The sequence below is a fragment of the Entelurus aequoreus genome, linkage group LG02 (genome assembly GCF_033978785.1).
Source record: "Entelurus aequoreus isolate RoL-2023_Sb linkage group LG02, RoL_Eaeq_v1.1, whole genome shotgun sequence".
In the NCBI taxonomy this organism is placed as follows: domain Eukaryota; kingdom Metazoa; phylum Chordata; class Actinopteri; order Syngnathiformes; family Syngnathidae; genus Entelurus; species Entelurus aequoreus.
Window position 1 is genome coordinate 21,398,956 of NC_084732.1, and position 18,776 is coordinate 21,417,731.

The 18,776-nt window shown below is 39.0% G+C and overlaps 1 protein-coding gene across 1 annotated transcript in view; it reads left to right on the forward strand.

Annotated features, from left to right (window-relative positions):
* The window catches only part of fto (FTO alpha-ketoglutarate dependent dioxygenase), a 378,930-nt gene that overhangs the window by 58,404 nt on the left and 301,750 nt on the right, over positions 1-18,776 (forward strand). Inside the window, exons 2-3 of the mRNA XM_062023825.1 lie at positions 11,424-11,501; positions 15,067-16,039. Coding sequence (XP_061879809.1) covers positions 11,424-11,501; positions 15,067-16,039 — 1,051 coding nt within the window. The remainder of the gene's footprint in view (positions 1-11,423; positions 11,502-15,066; positions 16,040-18,776) is intronic.

Here is an 18,776-nt window from a genome sequence, read left to right on the forward strand (position 1 = left end):
CTTGTTAATTCAACCTAAATGTTAGTTGCACTTTATTCAAATTAAGATGTGAATGCATTGGCTGTTGTTTACTTACTAATTTTTACATAATTCCCTTACAAGAAATAACAGGTATATGGAAAACCTCACCTGCAGGGTTGATTTTTATTGTTGCCAAAAAGTTACTGATACCTGAAGCGTTACGTACCGTATCGTTCTAAAAAAATAATATTGTACCCTGAATCGTATCGTCAACCACAAATATCAAATGGAATCGTTGCTAAAACGAATTGTTACACCCCTAGTATTATTACTTTTTCGGGTCCAACAAAAACAACACACCATAAACTATACACTACTGCCGTCTAACGTCTTGGACTTGCAACTGTAATTGCAACTTTAATGTCATATCTGCAAATGATAATGATAATATGATGATAATAAAACCAGATTTAAGAACTGCACAACAGTTATCATAAACTAATTTAAAAAAATAGCTTGTATAATCCAAAACAAGCTAATAAAGTTACTGAAAATTTGTAAAATTTAGTACCGGTATCGATTCGCAAATGTGAACGGTACCCATCCCTAGTCTTACCGCTTTCTGTGTTTAGTTTGAAATGAACCTTTCTACAGACGTTGGTCACGCGCACAGCAATGTGCAAGATGGCGGCTGTCCACTGACCTCCTCTGTGCTCCGAGTTGCTTCACGCCGGCTCGCTACATTCTGCGACCGGGCGCCAAATGGACGGCGGGAGGAAGCGCCTTTGATGTAAACGTCTCTCCCGTCTGATTCATTGTGCATTTTTTTACTTTTTACAGCTGACTTGTCAAAACTGTTGATTCGCCGTCACTTTTGCAGATGATGACGGGTTTTGTGAAATAGGTGGCACACAAGCGCAGAAGGTCCGCTGTCCAAACACGGAGTTTCCTTTACACAGCTGCCTCTGTCATATCACGTCATCCTTCCAGCTTCTTAAGATGCGTTCATGGACCAGAGTGTTGCTTTTTCTCACGTCTTGGTGCCAATGTGATGTCATACTGTTGCAACAAAGTCTTTATAGTTCGCAGTATTTGGACAACAAGGTGGAGAAGTGCAATATGAGAGAGAATTGATCAAACTTAAGGCTGTAAATTAGCAACTCGTTGTTTTTTTTCTTACCCCGGAGAAAAAATTGTTCGTAGTGTGAGCGTATAAAAAGTAAATATTCATAAGATTGCCCATGGATCTGGGTTCCTCAGAACCACCTGTTTCAAAGACTTGAACACACTTTCCATCCATTTCTTGAATTGCTTTTATCATTCTAGCGTACTCTCGCTAGGGTTGGGTATCGTTTGAATTCGAACGATTCCGATTCTTTGTTTCGATTCCGATTCTTTTAAGAGGTAGGGTCAAAAAAAGTTTTGGATATTTTAAATGAGCTAGCTAACCTACAGTCTTTCTGAATGAAATAGTCTGACATTATCCATCAAATTTTAATTCTATTATCTTTTTATGAACTTTACTATAAATTCCTCACAGGGCTGTTTCAACTACAATATAAATATCAAATCTATGAACTTGAATATAAATATTATGAATACATTTTCCCAGGGGTACACTTTCCTCAAGAGAGCTTTATTTTTGAAAACCTCATGAAAACACATTTACACACACAAGTGTATGATGCTGCAGGTACTTAAAAATGTTACAGTGCTCCCACTGATGGGCTAACCTGGTGCAGAAAAGCAAATAAACAATAAACAACTTGCAAAACCCAGTCCAGATTAGCAGCAGGTACAGTATAAAATCAGACAGTTCTTGTTTAGGAAAATGACCATATCCGCCTTCTCAGGCAGGATGCGTGAGCGTTCTGGACAGATAGTGTCTCCTGCTGTGGAAAATACACGTTCGCTGGGTGTGGAAGAAGCTTGAACGCATAAATAGGAGAAAGCGAGATCTGACAGCAAAGGATAAGTCTTTTGTTGGTTCCACCACCATGCAGCAGGGTCGTCAGACATAAGTATCGGTGGAACGTCCTGGTACATCTGCAGCTCTCTCTCCACTTGTTTCTTGATGGACATGGAGCTCTGTTATTTCGCGGTTATTTCATTTTTTTTTGTAAAGTAAAGCCACACTTTCGACCGCCGACGCCCGCTATCCATGCTTGAGCTTGACTGACTCGCTCGGCTATGCTAACACCTCCGGGGGTGGGCGCTTCTTCGTTGGTGTTCAGCGGCTTCTTCTTCCGGTCGGCGGACATATTTTTTTCCGGTCGGCGGACTGGGTATCGAAACTAGGAATCGAAATTTAAACTTTTCAACGATTCCGGGAGAATCGGAAAGTTAGTCCCGGTTCTAATTGACACTCGATACTCGATACCCAACCCTAACTCTCGCAAATGAAAACAAAAAATATACAAATAGCGGAACCTGTTCAATTGAGCACAATCTTTTCCAAAATGCTGGTTGAACTCAACTCAGCATTTACATCTAAAATCTCCACTATACACTCCGATACAAGCAGTCCTGCAGCGTGTTTACTTGTGCGAAGCTAGACAGCCAGTTGACATCTAAATATCCTCCAATAAGCACACAAGATAAGTTTGTATTTTAGTCATTTATAAAAAGTAAAGGCTATAGGCCAGGGATGTAAATCTGGCTTTCATTGAGGGCCGCATGGCAGTTATGGCTGCCATCAGAGGGCCGCTTGTAACAGCGAAGAATGTATGCATTTGCCTCTGGATTTCATTATTAATTATATAAATTGTTTTAAGTAGACTGTCCATTTTACAGTAAAAACTTTACATTTACAAAATTGTACTGTTAAAAAAAAAAAAAAAAAAAAATATATATATATATATATATATATATATATATATATATATATATATATATATATATATATATATATATATATATATATATATATATATATATATATATATATATATATATATATATATATATATATATATATATATATATATATATATATATATATATATATATATATATATATATATATATATATATTACATTTTACGGTAAATGGAAAAACAGTACCACTGTTTTTTGGGGGGAGGTTTACGGAAAAAGCTGGCAGCTTAGTTGCCTGAATTTTTGTGTTAAATGGTTGGTTTTTACAACATTATATCGTTAATGGAAAAACAGTCCTTTTTATATTCTGGCAATTTAGCTGCCAGTTTTTCTACCGCTAAAAACAACCGTCTTTCCATTTACAGTAATAGACCATTAAAAACAACAATCGTAGATTTAACAGTCAAAAACTTGCAGTTCAGTCAACAGAATTTTAACGCAAAAAAAGTTTTTTTTTCAATTTACAGTAATATGCTGTAAAGAACGTAACATTTAGTGTCCTTTTTTATGAATTTGATGGGTCGTTTGCTGTAAAGGTAAGTATTCTTATTTATTTTTAATTAGACAAAAACATGTTTTGAAAGTATGATAATATACTGTAATATTTGTTGCAATATTGGATACTATTAAAGTTTAAAAGCTATACAATTTCAAGCAGTACATATATTTTTCTGTCAAAATGAAAAAAATCAATTACAATTAGTGAGAAAATATGAAGTACTTTATTGACACATATCATTTCCAGGTGTTTGCGGGCCAGATAAAATGATGTTGCCGGGCCTTGAGTTTGACACTTAGAAGCGAGCAGCTACACAACAGCTTAGCACACAAGCTAGACAACTTAATCTATGGCATTTGTCAGTATAGACAAGTATATTTGCACATTAGTTACAGACACAAAGTATCCAAGGCAGAAAAGCATATTAGAAAGTATCCACTTACAAACGTTTACGCAACAGTCAACTTACTGCGTCTTGATCTTAACTCAATTAATCATTGTTTGTTTTTATAAACACTCCACTTCAACTTAAAGACAGCATAAGTCAATTCCAGATAAATCAATTCCAATAACGAAAAGGTTAGTGTTGTTCATACAACCCATTAGGGGTGTCAACATTTTTTTAAATTTTTGAATTAATAGTGATTCTTTTTTGTAATGATTTAATCGATTCCAAAAAAATCAAATAACGATTTTAATTGTATTTAATTATTTTTCAAATCTGTCCTGTCCAGCCACTCAGGGAAATCATATTGATGATGTCGATGCCCATATCTGCTGTACTGTGTTAGATACCTTTCTTGTTGACTTATTTGTATTAGACTGTACTAAATGTTTGGGTAGAATTTTGTTCAGTCAATCAATCCAAGTTTATTTACATAGCCCTAAATCACAAGTGTCTCAAAGGGCTGCACAAACCACAACAACATCCTCTGCTCAGATCCCACACCAGGGCAAGAAAAAAACAAACAAAACCAGTTTTCTTTTAAGTGATATACAAATGTATCACAGCTGTTTATCTATTTTATGCGGGAATGTACTTAATAATAGAACTGGATTTTGAATCGAGAATCGATACTGAATCGAATCGTTCGCTCCAAGAATCGAATCGTGTGGTGCCCAAACATTCACAGCCTTACAAACCATTGTCCTGTTTGAGTACTTTTATTACATTGGTGTAGCGCTGCGGCCCAACTATGGTTGAGAAACACTGTACTAGTCCGAACCGGTTCCAATAAAACAGAATAATTAAAAAAGTGTCCTGCTTATCAAGTCATACGTGGGCCTTCATCTGCCTGGTAGCTTTTTCTGCACTGTATTTACGCACATTTGTCACATCCAGGAAAGACCGTTGAGTTTCACGTGTCCTCTCACCGAAGTCCCACAAACATTCAGCATTTCAAACCTAACCCCTACGACTTAGACTTTATAGTTTTTTATTTATTTTTATAATGCTTTTAAGCAGCTGAGCTATTTGGCTATTCCCCAAACTGGACATTAATCTACTCTGAAAAGCTTTGAAGAAAGTGTCCACTAATGTGTCACAGATGGGGGAAATAAATTAATAAATAAACGCTACAGAATGCAATATCTCTTTTAGGCTCGGATCAAAGCCGACCAATTGAGTCCCATTCTACCTAATATGTTTTTCTCTGATAAACAGTTCGGCTGAAGGGATAATCCCATCAAGGAAGAGAGATTAAAAAAAAAAAAAAAAACACACATCAGATGTATCACTCAGTGCAGACGGTCGGCATGGCGACCGTGAAAGCATCTGGTTATTATGGGATTGGTAATCTCGTTTCTTGGGTCTTTTTGTGTGTTTTTGCTCCTTGCGGTGATTTCCCTTCCAGAATCAGGTGTTCACACACGCTACTAAAGTCAGCCGGCAGCGACTTCTTTCTTTTTTCCGTGGAATTTCTGAGCAGCTCGATGCATTTGACACGTGCGTGACAGCTGATCGGAGGGTTGAGGCTTCGCATCGTCTGCTACCCTGACCGCACGGTCTTCTTCTCCGCTGTATGAAAGCACACTTTGGTGCCTGTGTACACAGTTGTGGTTGGCACACCGGCTAGATAGACACTATATGAGCGCACACAGAGAGGATACACTGGCTTGATACCTTCGACTTCTGTCAGGAGTCGGGAATTTTTGACACCAGACGAATGTGTGTCAACTTGTCAGTTCTTTCCAGCCGGGGCCTTTGAACGCAGCACGGTCCATGAATAGTGCATGTTGTTTTGTTTTTAGGAGCTGCTTCTGATTTCGTTCCGAATAGAAAGGCCTGCACGCTCATGTGCATCCTTTAGGAAAACTGTCAGCATGTGTTCTGTCGCGCCGCCATGAAGATTCAGCCAAAACTAATTTCACCAAAATACCCGCGTCTTTCAAAAACATTTAAAAAGCAGATTTTATTTTACTCTAAAAGGCATCATTTATTGGTAATGGTTAGGGGTGCAACGGTATTCCGTAATCATGGTCTAGTACATACAGTCGTGGTCAAAAGTTGACATACACTTGTAAACAACTTAATGTCATGGCTGTCTTGAGTTTCCAATCATTTCTACAAATCTTATTTTTTTGTGATAGAGTGATTGGAGCACATACTTGTTGGTCACAAAAAACATTCATGAAGTTTGGTTCTTTTATGCATTTATTATGGGTCTACTGAAAATGTGACCAAATCTGCTGGGTCAAAAGTATACATAGAGCAATGTTAATATTTGGCTACATGTCCCTTGGCAAGATTCATTGCAATAAGGCGCTTTTGGTAGCCATCCACAAGCTTCTGGCAATCTTCTGGTTGAATTTTTGACCACTCCTCATGACCAAATTGGTGCAGTTCAGCTAAATTTGTTGGTTTTCTGACATGGACTTTTTTCTTCAGCATTGTCCACACGTTTAAGTCAGGACTTTGGGAAGGCCATTCTAAATTCTTAAGTCTAGCCGGATTTAGCCATTCCTTTACCTCATTTGACGTGTGTTTGGGGTCATTGTCCTGTTGGAACACCCAACTGTGCCCAAGACCCAACCTGCGGGCTGATGATTTTAGGTTGTCCTGAAGAATTTGGAGGTAATCCTCCTTTTTCATTGTCCCATTTATTCTCTGTCAAGCACCAGTTCCATTGGCAGCAAAACAGGCCCAGAGCATAATACTACCACCACCATGCTTGACATTAGGGTTGGTGTTCCTGGGATTAAAGGCCTCACCTTTTCTCCTCCAAACATATTGCTGGGTATTGTGGCCGAACAGCTAAATTTTTGTTTCATCTGACATCACATGGACAAAATAAGACATTCTGGAGGAAAGTTCTGTGGTCAGAAAAGCCCCAATTTTGTCAGGAGGAGTGGTCAAAAATTCAACCAGAAGCTTGCCAGAAGCTTGTGGATGGCTATCAAAAGCGCATTATTGCAGTAAAACTTGCCAAGGGACATGTAACTAAATATTAACATTGCTGTATGTATACTTTTGACCCAGCAGATTTGGTCACAAACCAAACTTCATGAATGCTTTTTGTGACCAACAAGTATGTGCTCCAATCACTCTATCACAAAAAAAAAAAGAGTTTTAGAAATTATTGGAAACTCAAGAAAGCCATGACATTATGTTCTGTACATGTGTATGTAAACTTTTGACCACGACTGTACTTTGGTTTTAAGGTCACGGTTTGGTTTGACTTGGGTGCAGTAGAGTGAAGTGAAGTGAATTACATTTATATAGCGCTTTTTCTCAAGTGACTCAAAGCGCTTTACATAGTGAAACCCAATATCTAAGTTACATTCAAACCAGTGTGGGTGGCACTGGGAGCAGGTGGGTAAAGTGTCTTGCCCAAGGACACAACGGCAGTGACTAGGATGGCGGAAGCGGGGATCGAACCGGCAACCCTCAAGTTGCTGGCACGGCCGCTCTACCAACCGAGGTATACCGTCCCGCAGAGGGTCTTTAACATTTCCCATGCCCAAGACCCCCAAACTGAAGTAGAGCTTGAGCGAGCACCCTGTACTAGGATTGTACAGTATAGCAGTACTTATAAAGTACTGGTATACTGGTAGTATATTACCATTTTTAATTCATTAGTACCCTGCTTGGCATTTAGCCTCAAGGGTTGGAATTGGGGGTTAAATCACCAAAAATGATTCCCGGGGCGCGGCCACCGCTGTTGCTCACTGCTCCCCACACCTCCCAGGGGGTGATCAAGGGTGATGGGTCAAATGCAGAGAATAATTTCGCCACACCTAGTGTGTGTGTGACAATCATGGGTACTTTAACTTTAACAATGTTTCTTAACCATAGGGCAGGGGCTTCTCAGCTGTGCTCCACTGCAGTACTCAGTTGTAACACACTTTTCCGCCACTAGTGGCAGTAATGACACTCTTAAACAGAAGATTTTTAAGTGAAAATTATGAATAAAGGATGAAGCTGTATTTTAATTTGCACTTTATTTTATTGACAATTTAGTTAAGAAACATATTCATTATTAATTTATTTGTTTTAGCACAACATAATTTTATCTAAATAAATTTTTTGTCAGTTACATACGAGTCCCTTCTTATGCAATATATTTAGTTAGTACTTATTTTTCTAATCAGCCTAAGCCTAAGGTTTATGTTATGTTATTAATAATCTTTGTGATTAACACATGCTTTCATTTCATTTGACAAGGTTGTAAACTGTAAGTAGGTCAGATATAATTACTGAGTAAGATTACTAAATCATTGTCAATATTTGAGTGGGCCCCAAGCCCCTCTGTTGTGGAGAAGTTTGGCCCAAAGGTCAAAAAGATTTAATATATTTAAATAATACAGTACATAGCAACTAGCACGCCAATCGCTAGCTGGTAACTAATGTGCTAATCGTGAACAGACAACTACCATGCTAATTGCTAGCTGACAACTAACACGGTAGTAGCTAGTTGGATACTAGCGCGTTGATCGGCAGTTGACAACTTGCACACAAATCGCTAGCTGATAACTAGCACAGTATATTAGCAAGCAGGAGACTAGCATAGCCAATTGCTAGCTGAAAACTAGCGGTGCTAATTGCTAGCTGGAAAGTGTCGCTAATATTTAGCTATCTTAAATGTGAACACAATTTTAATCTAATCATTTGTCCTGTGTCCTCAGGAGATTTCCTGAGGATTGAGGAAAACCCCTCATGAAACAGGCATGTAGAGATGAAATAGTCTTTCCCACACATATTACGCTCTACCACGGTATCGAGCACTATTTTTTTGGATAATCTAATTAAGACATATATATATATATATATATATATATATATATATATATATATATATATATATATATATATATATATATATATATATATATATATATATATATATATATATATATATATATATATATATATATATATATATATATATATATATATATATATATATATATATATATATATATATATATATATATATATAAATATATATAAATATATATATATATATATATATAAATTAAATAAAGGATGAAAAATGACACTGTTACTGCATATGTCTTTAGACAAATTGGGAGCCTTTGTTTACTTACTAATAAAATATAAGTTGTTTAGTATGTTCACTATCTTATTTGATTTGAATAAGAAACATATGTTTCATGTATCATAAGATTTTCTGTTAAATAAAGGCAGTAATAAAACATTTTTTTGTGGTTCCCTTTATTTTGAAAAGTATCAAATTATATAAATACATTTTGGTACTGGTACGAAATCATTGGTATCGGTACAACCCTAAATGCGTGTAATTTATTTGCACAGAACTTGGTTACAGTTTTTTTCAAACCTTACTTTGAAGAGAAATGTGCCAGCTCGCATACCAGTCGGAGTCTCCTCAATCATTTTTGACCTGACGTATCTGATTACTGACCGTATAGCGGTTAATGTAAAAGAGCTTGTACCGTCAAAATAAATTGCATGATTAATTTAAGTGTGTACATGATTAATGCGATTTTTATTTTTTATTTTTAGACTTTTTATGCAGTTGCAATTCTAAGACATATCAGGGTATAGACTACGGCAGGGATATTCAACTACCGTTTTTTTCGGACCATATAGCGCACCGGATTAAAAGGCGCATTAAAGGGGTCATATGATTTTTTTTTCTAAATTTAAAACACTATCTTGTGGTCTTCATAACATGTGATGGTGGTTATTTGCTGAAAGTGTTGCATAGATTGTTTTACAGACCATCTTAAAGTAGCTTTCTGAGCATCTCTTCAGGATGTGCCATTTTGTGGGCGGTCTTACGGGAGTGGAAGAAGTGTCAAAAGATGGAGCTAACTGTTCAAATGACATTCAGACTTTACTGAAATCAATAACGGAGCAGCATCTCCTCATCCATGGCTCAATAATGCAACATCAACACCGGAAATGTGTCCCGTGAATAAACGTCCGACCGGTACCCTCTAATTACTAAAGTTCCGTGGGTGAATTATGTAAACCCACTACAGTTTTTAGTGCTTTGGTAGCTATTCTACGGACAGATATAAGTAAGAACTTTACGCTACTTTATATTAGAAATGGCAACAACGGAAGATGAATGCCAGATAAGAAGGTAGAGAAAAAGAAGCTTATGACTACAATGGCGGAAAGCGCACATTTTCAGGATTTATGCAGATCCCAAATACACATCAGCAGGTACCAGAAGGTAAGAAATGTTGGTTTTGCATAATATTGCAAAACAAAACGCCAGATAATGTCTGCTAATAGATGCTATTTTGCGGTCCTTACACACACACCATCGTAATACTTCTATGTTTAATGCGGCAACAATCGATTAAGCGGTGCAGCTTCATTGCTTATTGAAGTCGTACTAAAAACATTTTGACAGATTTTTGAGCGCCGTGTGTAATGTTCTATATTCTCAATGGAACAAAGTTTTGGTGTTTACTGGCGTCATCTTACAGTTTACACATATCTTTTATGTATGACTGCCATCTACGGGTCACACTTATCATTTCACCATGTACCAAATAAAATTGCTTCGAGGTCGGTAAGCGCAACCAGAATTATGCCGTACATTAGGCGCACCGGGTTATAAGGTGCACTGTCGACTTTTGAGAAAATGAAAGGATTCTAAGTGTGCTTTATAGTCCGAAAAATACGGTAAATTGTTTTGGGGGCCACATTTACAAAAAGCTAAGAATCGATACCCGTTAGTACGGACATAATTCAGTCGGTGCCTATAAAAGTACCACATTTGGTACCCATTCCTAGTTACACCCCAAGTAATGGTAATTGGTGAGTTTATTTGGAACGTTCCCAACATAGTTGTCCGAAAATAAGTAGGAAGAAACACAGCTCACCTAATCTCACCCCATTTCCTTTTCTAAATAGTTGCTTTTAGTTGTGTACTTCCTGTAAGGCAAGGTATAATATGTGGTCTTTGGCAAGTCAGATGAAATGTCCATGACAAATATAGCCTTAAACTCTTTCCAATGCACAGTGATTGACGTGCATGCCTTTCATGTAAGACCCCTCAACATACATTAAAATCCAGTGCCCTCGACGTGCAGCTGCAGGTCATGAATGAGTGGTGAAGGATGGTTTTGTGCACTTTATTTGAACATATATACATTTCTTACTCCAGTCACTATTGGATTTATGGGTACAGAGTGGAATGTGAACCAATGAAAGGTACTTTGATTTCTCCAGCAGGTTGGTTATTCTTTTACTTGTTTTATTGAGGAAGTTTCTTGAAAAATATTGTAAGCGCACCCATCCCCCGCAGCCTTCACTGAATCATAAAAATGTGAGATGTCAGCGAGAATACATGGCAGGCTGGTTCATGCAATACAATGTCAGCCATTTTTGTTATTCTGTATTGATTCCACAGAGCCCTCTAACATTTTCAGCTTAAGTTAGAAATCGGAAACTTACGACATGATGTACTGCCATAACAACATTGAGATACCGTACATAAACAGATGCCAAATGGCACATGTAAACATGACTTTACTACAGTACTCATAGTAATTTAAATAGGATTGTTTCGAAAAAATCCTGTGGATCTCTAAAATTATTTTAAAAATCACCTTGTAGCCTCTTCATTTATGACTATTTGTGTTGCAGAAGCGGAAGTTACTGCTGGAGTTGGGAAACCAAAAGATCCCCTTTTTCGGACCTTCTGATCAGGGCTTCCAGAAACTGGTGAGTCGGCGTCATCGCTCTATTATCACCAACCATTCTTAAGCTGCGTTCTATAAAAGTGGGGCCAATTACGCACTCAAACCCTGGAAGTTGGGCAACAATGACTGCACATATTGTTAATATAAAACAGCAACTAAATCAGATTAGATATAATTTAGTGATCTATCTGCCAATTACAAAATTACCGTATTTACCCTAAAAATAATCAATAATGGTTGAATGAATTAAGGCAACTGGAATCTTTGTTTGTTGAAGACATTCCATTTCAAAAAGGTTTCTTCTGTTCTGATTTTTTGCTGTGGAGTTTCCCTAATATCTGATTTTCTCCAAACAACATACTGATTCATTTCAAACCCACCCTCAGACAAGCTGGTCCACCCTAAAAACAAAATCCCAAGACGCTAAATCTAAAAGGTTGTTTATGTTCTGCAGCGTAGTGAAGAATGCAAAATCCTTTACATTGGAGAGGCGAAACAACCATTACACAAATGTGTGGCACAGCATAGGAATGCAGTTTTGTTTAGGCCCAGAGTCAGCAGTTCATGTAATGGTGTCCAAATTCCAAATAAGGTGGATCGCTGGTTTGAAAGAGATGTAAAACAGACCATTAGAAGCCCGAGCTAACAAGTTGGTTTGCCACTAGGAAAGCGAGAGACCCACTGGTATACAGGACGGTTGTCCACCAACCACCCTGGACCACAGCAACAACAACCCAGTTTTCACCACCACCAAGGAACACACATACAGTATATATCAGGAAAGCAAAGTTGTTAGCAAACCAAGTATGTGTTATGATGTTAATCGATAAGGCAGTTTTCTCAAACTATTTTCCAGCAACTAAAAATATATACCACATACACGTATAGGATCTGGGAAATTCCGAGTGAGACATAATTTCTTCAGTCTGGAGTGGAGCATTTAGACCCGGGCCGATAACCAATTCTGATGTATTGTCCCACAAATTATTTCCAGTAAACGGTATTATTATAACAGTATGTCTACGAAGCACAATGCAAATAAACACACAATGCTTCTTAATTGGTTTGGATGGTAAGAAGAAGGACTAGGAATAAGACAAGGGCCGAGTGAGTGAGTGAGTGAGTGAGTGAGTGAGTGAGTGTGTGTGTGTGTGTGTGTGTGTCCAAAACACACGCTTAGGTTTCTATGGATAATGGACAATGCCCAAACAACTCCGCCAGGGAAGGGGTAGCAAGGTGGACAAAAGCATGTGTGTCATGCCTCCCTTGAGCACATGTTTTTTCACGCTCCCCCAAAATTTAAATACGATTGAGAACCTGATAACTATGTATTTATTTAACTAGTTGAGTTGCTGGCACCAGTCTCTACATGCCATAGAGCTGAAAACGTGTGTATTGTTTTCGCACGCCCCTGCTAACTCCTTATCGTATACTTGGTCATGTTTTCTGGTCAAGTCTGTTGATATATTTGAACAGTGCTACCACCGAGCTGGAGACTTGTGTATTGTTCAAAAATTTAAAAAAGACGCTAATAGTCCCTGTGACACCTCACTATAACTTGGTTGCATATGACGCCATGTCCGTTGTTCTTCGCGGCTTAATTCACACGATGGTCATCCAGCTTGAGCGTAACATTAAAAAAAAGTGAGAGTGAGTGCATAATATGGGCAGAAAATGTTGTATTGCTGTTCTGTTCTTGGGTGTTCCAGTCGTTCAAATAGTCCCAAAAAAGTGGTTAATAAAGGTAGTAATAAAGTCAGTGAAAAAACAAGTGTGTCGAAGGAAATGGCTCTTAAAAATATCACTTTCATTAGCATACAATCGGACCATGCCCGTGTCTGCAGCAATCACTTTGTAAAATGTTTGTTTGAACATTTGATTTGTTTAAGAAAAAATGTCTGTGATGAAATAGACTGTATTCTTTACTCTATTAGTAGTGTTTGAGAACCGAACTAAAGGAAAATAAAGGACAAGAGATCACATTAGTTTGTGTTTTTTGTGGTTGCTATGCCTAAATATAACTACAAAGACCTGCTTGTGCAAATAAACTAACATCATGTTAAGTCCTAGTAATAAATATTGTGATTGTTGGTCCAATTCGCCAGTTTTTCTTTCTCTATTTTCACAACAAAAACTAAAAGCTTTGTTGTTGTGCAGGAAAGCTAAGCGCTTTATTCGACACGGATGGCCACATTATAGCGTCTTTGGTAAATAAAATATCCTTGTAATAATAATAGTATTAATAAACTCGATGAATAAATCTCTCGTAGGCTCAACAGTATCAATCTTGATATGGAAACATTGCTGAACAAGGACATCTATAGTTTAAAAAAATAGACTAAATATGAATTTCAAAAAAACTGCAGACATTAATTGTAGATGACAGACTCATATTTGTAGCAGGAAATCAACTGCAAAAAACGTATCCTTGTTCTCATTAGCGTCACGATCACAACAGCATGGCACTCCTTATGTCAATAGAATACATTACTTACTATAATGCACAAATAAATCCAACTTTGTCTTTCACGGATTATTGCTTAATTTGTAAGACCCCTCCAGCTTTAAAGACATGATGTGCCTCTAATCTTTTCTTCTTTAAATCCTTGTAAGTGTCGAAGGAAGTGCGGTTGAGGCGAGCAGTAACGTCTTTTAAATCTTTCACAAATTATTTTCTTAAGTTATAAATAATTTGTCATGATTACTTGTATATTTGCCTCTAAACCTTTCAAAATACACCCAAATTTGCACTGTTGCAGGTAAATGAGCAGTAGCCTAATGGGACTCTAGACCCTCACCTGAAACCCGGAAGTGCTTCTAGGTCACATGATTACAACTTAGCAATTTGAAAAGCACTGGTGTAGAGGGACTAAAAAGAGAGAGCACGCCAGACTTTGTAGGGCACAGTCTTCTCTCCAGCGCTGGTATTGCTACTGTCTGTATAAGAATTAATTGTTAATCTTCAATTCGAGTCTCCTCACCTTATTCAGACAAATCATTGGATTAAAAAAACCTGGGAGGACTTCGCCCTTAAAAATAGAAGATCCGTACACAAGCGAGGCTCTCTGTGGGTGCACCCTGTGTAAGATAGCGATCCCGCCTCCAACGACTAACACAAAGATTGGAAAGGGTTCCCTCTGTTCATTTTAATCTGCTGTTGAATAAACACGCTCATTTTCTGAGAGCGATGCACAGAGTGAACACTCTTGCACCCTGTTTAAAAGTGAGAGACGAAGAAAGCAAACACACACGAACATGGCAAGTTATAGTTAAAGTACCACTAATAGTCACACACACACACTAGGTTTGGTGAAATTATCCTTTGCATTTGACCCATCCACTTGTTCCATCCCTTGGGAGGTGAGGGGAGCAGTGAGCAGGAGTGGTGGCCGCGCTCTGGAATCATTTTGGTGATTTAACCCCCAATTCCAACCCTTGATGCAATTTAGCATTGTTAATCAAAGTTTTCATTTATCGTTTGATTAACTGATTTATTGACTTTTGGCCCCGGCTTATTGAGTTGTCGATGTTGTCGAGCTGTGGTATCTCTGAAATCAAGTGGTGTTTATTGGTTGTGTCTTTTTCAGTGGGACTCTAGTTACCCCGGTCTGGTTTTGAGAAGATCCTGCTCTCTTCCCGCTGAGCTTCACTGCCAGGTCCAGGCCGCTCTGCTCACCATGAGAAAGAAAGGCTGCCTCTTAAGGGATCTAGTCCGCGTCCGAGACCGGGAAGTCTTTACTTCGGTGTCACGGGCCCTGCTGGGTGAGCCGGGCCACACCTATCGCTACTTGGACACCAGGCTCTTTGCCATCCCTTGGCACAGCGAGGACACTGGGAATAAAGGACAGAACTGTTGCGACGCGGATCTGAGGACGGCCTGCAGAGGATTGTGGGAGCTAAACCTCTTCTTCCGTTCGGACGTGAGTCAGCTAAAAGAAGGAGACAGGCTGGCGCAATGCGTTAAGGCGAAGGCGACAGTTGAGGCTAAGGTGAGCGAGGAGGCTGAAACGGAGTCCAGAAATAGCGACGATTCCAAGAACAGCGAAGGAGGGGAGTCGGAGTACAGGCAGAGCGAAGAGGGGGACACGGAGTCCAAGCACAGCGACGAATGGGACGTGGAGTCCAAACACAGCGATGAAGGTTGCTCCGGGTCAAAAAGGGAAGGCGACTGGGAGACGGGGTCCAGAAAAAGCAGCGAGGAGGGAGAATCCTCACAAGGCAAAGAAGCAGGTGTGGAAGGAGCATGTCCCACCTGGGCAACAGAAGACCGAGTGGGCGTCCCTGTGGCTCACCTCAAGCACAGTCCGTCAGACTACCACATTGAGGACAAGGAGGGGCTGCAAGTGGGCTGCTCCGAGCCCAGTCCTCCGAAGGTACGCACCGCATCCACCAAGTTTAACGTCACCTTGCTCAACTACATGGACCCGGCGTCCATGAGCCAGCTCAAAGAAGAGCCCTACTACGGCATGGGGAAGATGGCGGTGGGGTGGCACCACGACGAAAACCTGATCAGTCGTTCGCCCGTGGCCGTCTACAGCTACAGCTGCAACGACTACAAAGGTAAGAGTGGCCATGTTGTAATTAGAACACTTTTTAATCATCCCATCACAGCAGGCGATAGCATCCATCACTACAATAACTCTTGACTTATCTCCGGCGCTTTAAAGTGGATCAAATGCGAGCTAACCTTACGCGTGGCGGCCCCCCGCAGCATCTGTAGACGGTGGCCTCTGGCGCCGCAGCCATCAGATCCGTGATCTACGCGATAGTGTCAGGGCATTAGCAAATGTCATCGGCGGCTCGCTGCTTGACAGCCTTATCGCCGCGACCGCGCATCACAGAGATCACAGACTTACGGGATCTGAGCTCAATGGCACAGCCTTAACAAACAGGCCTTATCGCACGCGCGCCGGATCTCATCTAAATCATTTCCCCGAGAAAATGATCAATGAGCAATTATCTGATAGGGAATAATGAACCAGGGCTTTGATAAGTGTTCCTCGACTGTACTGGATGGATAAAGATTGAGCTGATAGAGAATTTCTGCCAGAGAAGTTTGGCTTTCTAGAGCACATGCAAAAAAACTATTTAGAATTGAGTTTGTCCAAACTAATCTAATCAAATCCAACTTCATTTATATAGCACTTTTAATACACAGGCAAGTGGCAAACACAAAGTGCTGTACAAAACCAAACAAACAAAAAAATAGTAATAGTAGTAGAAGACGCACGCACAGCACTGTTGACAATAGCAAAGCAAAAACAAAAAATGGCATGGTACCTTTGAGGTGTCCACACTGGAGAATAACTAAAATGAATGCCATTTAAAAAAATATATATATATAAAGTATTAAACACGATTAAGCATTTTGCATCATTTTTTCTATTTATTTTATTTTTTTACTTTCTGCATTTTAGAAATAGTAATTTGAATGTGTTTCACAACAGCAATCTGAATAAACAGTTTGTTTTTAATTATTTTCTTTATTTAAAAATCTAACCGCAATCTGAATAAACAGTTAGATTTTTAAATAAAGAAAATAATATTAAAAAAACCAAAAAACTTCCAAGTTACATTATCACTGGAGGACTAGAAGAAAAGGAATGACTCAGCATGCTACACAAGCACACGGCAGGACGAAAGAAGAAGCTAACTGCTAAAGCTTCATTGTAAAGTAGGGGTGATCGGCCCAGATGACGATACTATCGATACTTGGTGTAGTATCAGTATAAAAAAGATAATGAAGTGATTAGATTGATATTTTTATTATTATAAAATCATGTTTTTGGTCGTTTTTGTTATTGTTTGCAACCTCAGGCCGTAAATATCTGATTTAAATAGGAGCCAATAGTTGTTTTTGCTTTTGTTTAGTTATTGTGCATGGGCTACTTTATTTTGTTAAACAAATGGATATAGCATTCAATACCACATCATGATCATCTGATTTACAACAATACTAGCAAATTCTACATTTAATTACAGTGGGTAAGGTTATATTTTTGCCTCATTCCTGTGAGAATCCTGCGTGTGACTGAAGCATCAAGGAGGGGGACTATCCAGCACTAGCTGGATGTGTACAAATTAAAATATAAATGATATAAATATTACATAAGTTAATTAAAAAAACATGACATTGAGAGAACAATAGTAGAAATATTAAGATTAAGATAGAAAACAACACAGTAGAATAATAGAAAAAACAGATGATTGGTAAAAAGCCTGATTAAAAAGGTGTGTCTTTAGCCTTTTAAAAAAAACAAACAAAAAAAAACGCTCTGCAGTCCTGAGGCTCTCTGGCAGGTTGTTCCACAGGTGGGGGCCATAGTGGCTAAATGCCGCCTCACTATGGGTCTTTGTTCTGCTAAAAGGCCAGTGCCAGAGGATTTTAGAATCCGCAAGGTTTGACACGGTGAAAGCAGGTCAAATAGATAAGAAGGCACGAGGCCATTAAGACATTTGGAAACTAATGATTTATGAGGTGGTTCGGTCTGGTCAGGATGCCACCCGAACGCCTCCCTAGGGAGGTGTTTAGGGCACGTCCGACCGGTAGGAAGCCACGGGGAAGACCCATGACATGCTGGGTAGACTATGTCTCCCGGCTAGCCTGGGAACGCCTCGGGATCCCCCGGGTAGAGCTGGACGAAGTGGCTGGGGAGAGGAAAGTCTGGGCTTCCCTGCTTAGGCTGCTGCCCCCGCGACCCGACCTCGGATAAACGGAATAAGATAGATGGATGGTTGATATAACTTTTAAATCGACCCTGAAATGGACAGGGAGCAAATGCAGCGGCTGCTGGTCCTCGTCAGCACACGTGCAGCTGAGTTTTGTATTAATTGTAGACTTCTAATTTTCTTTTTGGGAAGGCCAGAGAGCAGGGCATTGCTATAGTCTAAACGACAGGAAATAAAAAAATATGCATTACCACGTCTGTGTTGGCTTAAGATGACAAAAATTTATTTTTGTAATATTTGAAAAAAAAATATTTTTGGAATATTTCTAATATGTGGGCTAAAAGTCAGTTTAGAGTCAAAAATCACACCCAGATTTTTTATAGACCTTGTTGGTTTAGAATCTTGTAATTTTGGTAAAGGTTTCTCCCCCTGGTCTTTCAGGGCCTATAACTAAAACCTCTGTTTTGTCCTGGTTGAGCTGTAGGAAATTCACTGCCATCCATGAATTGATCAAAAGCAGTTAATAAAGAAATTGGCTCCAGTACTCACACCTCACACTGTTCCCATACAAACCTATACTGTAGCATGTAATATTGTATCAAACCTGCAAAGATTAGAGTCTCCAACT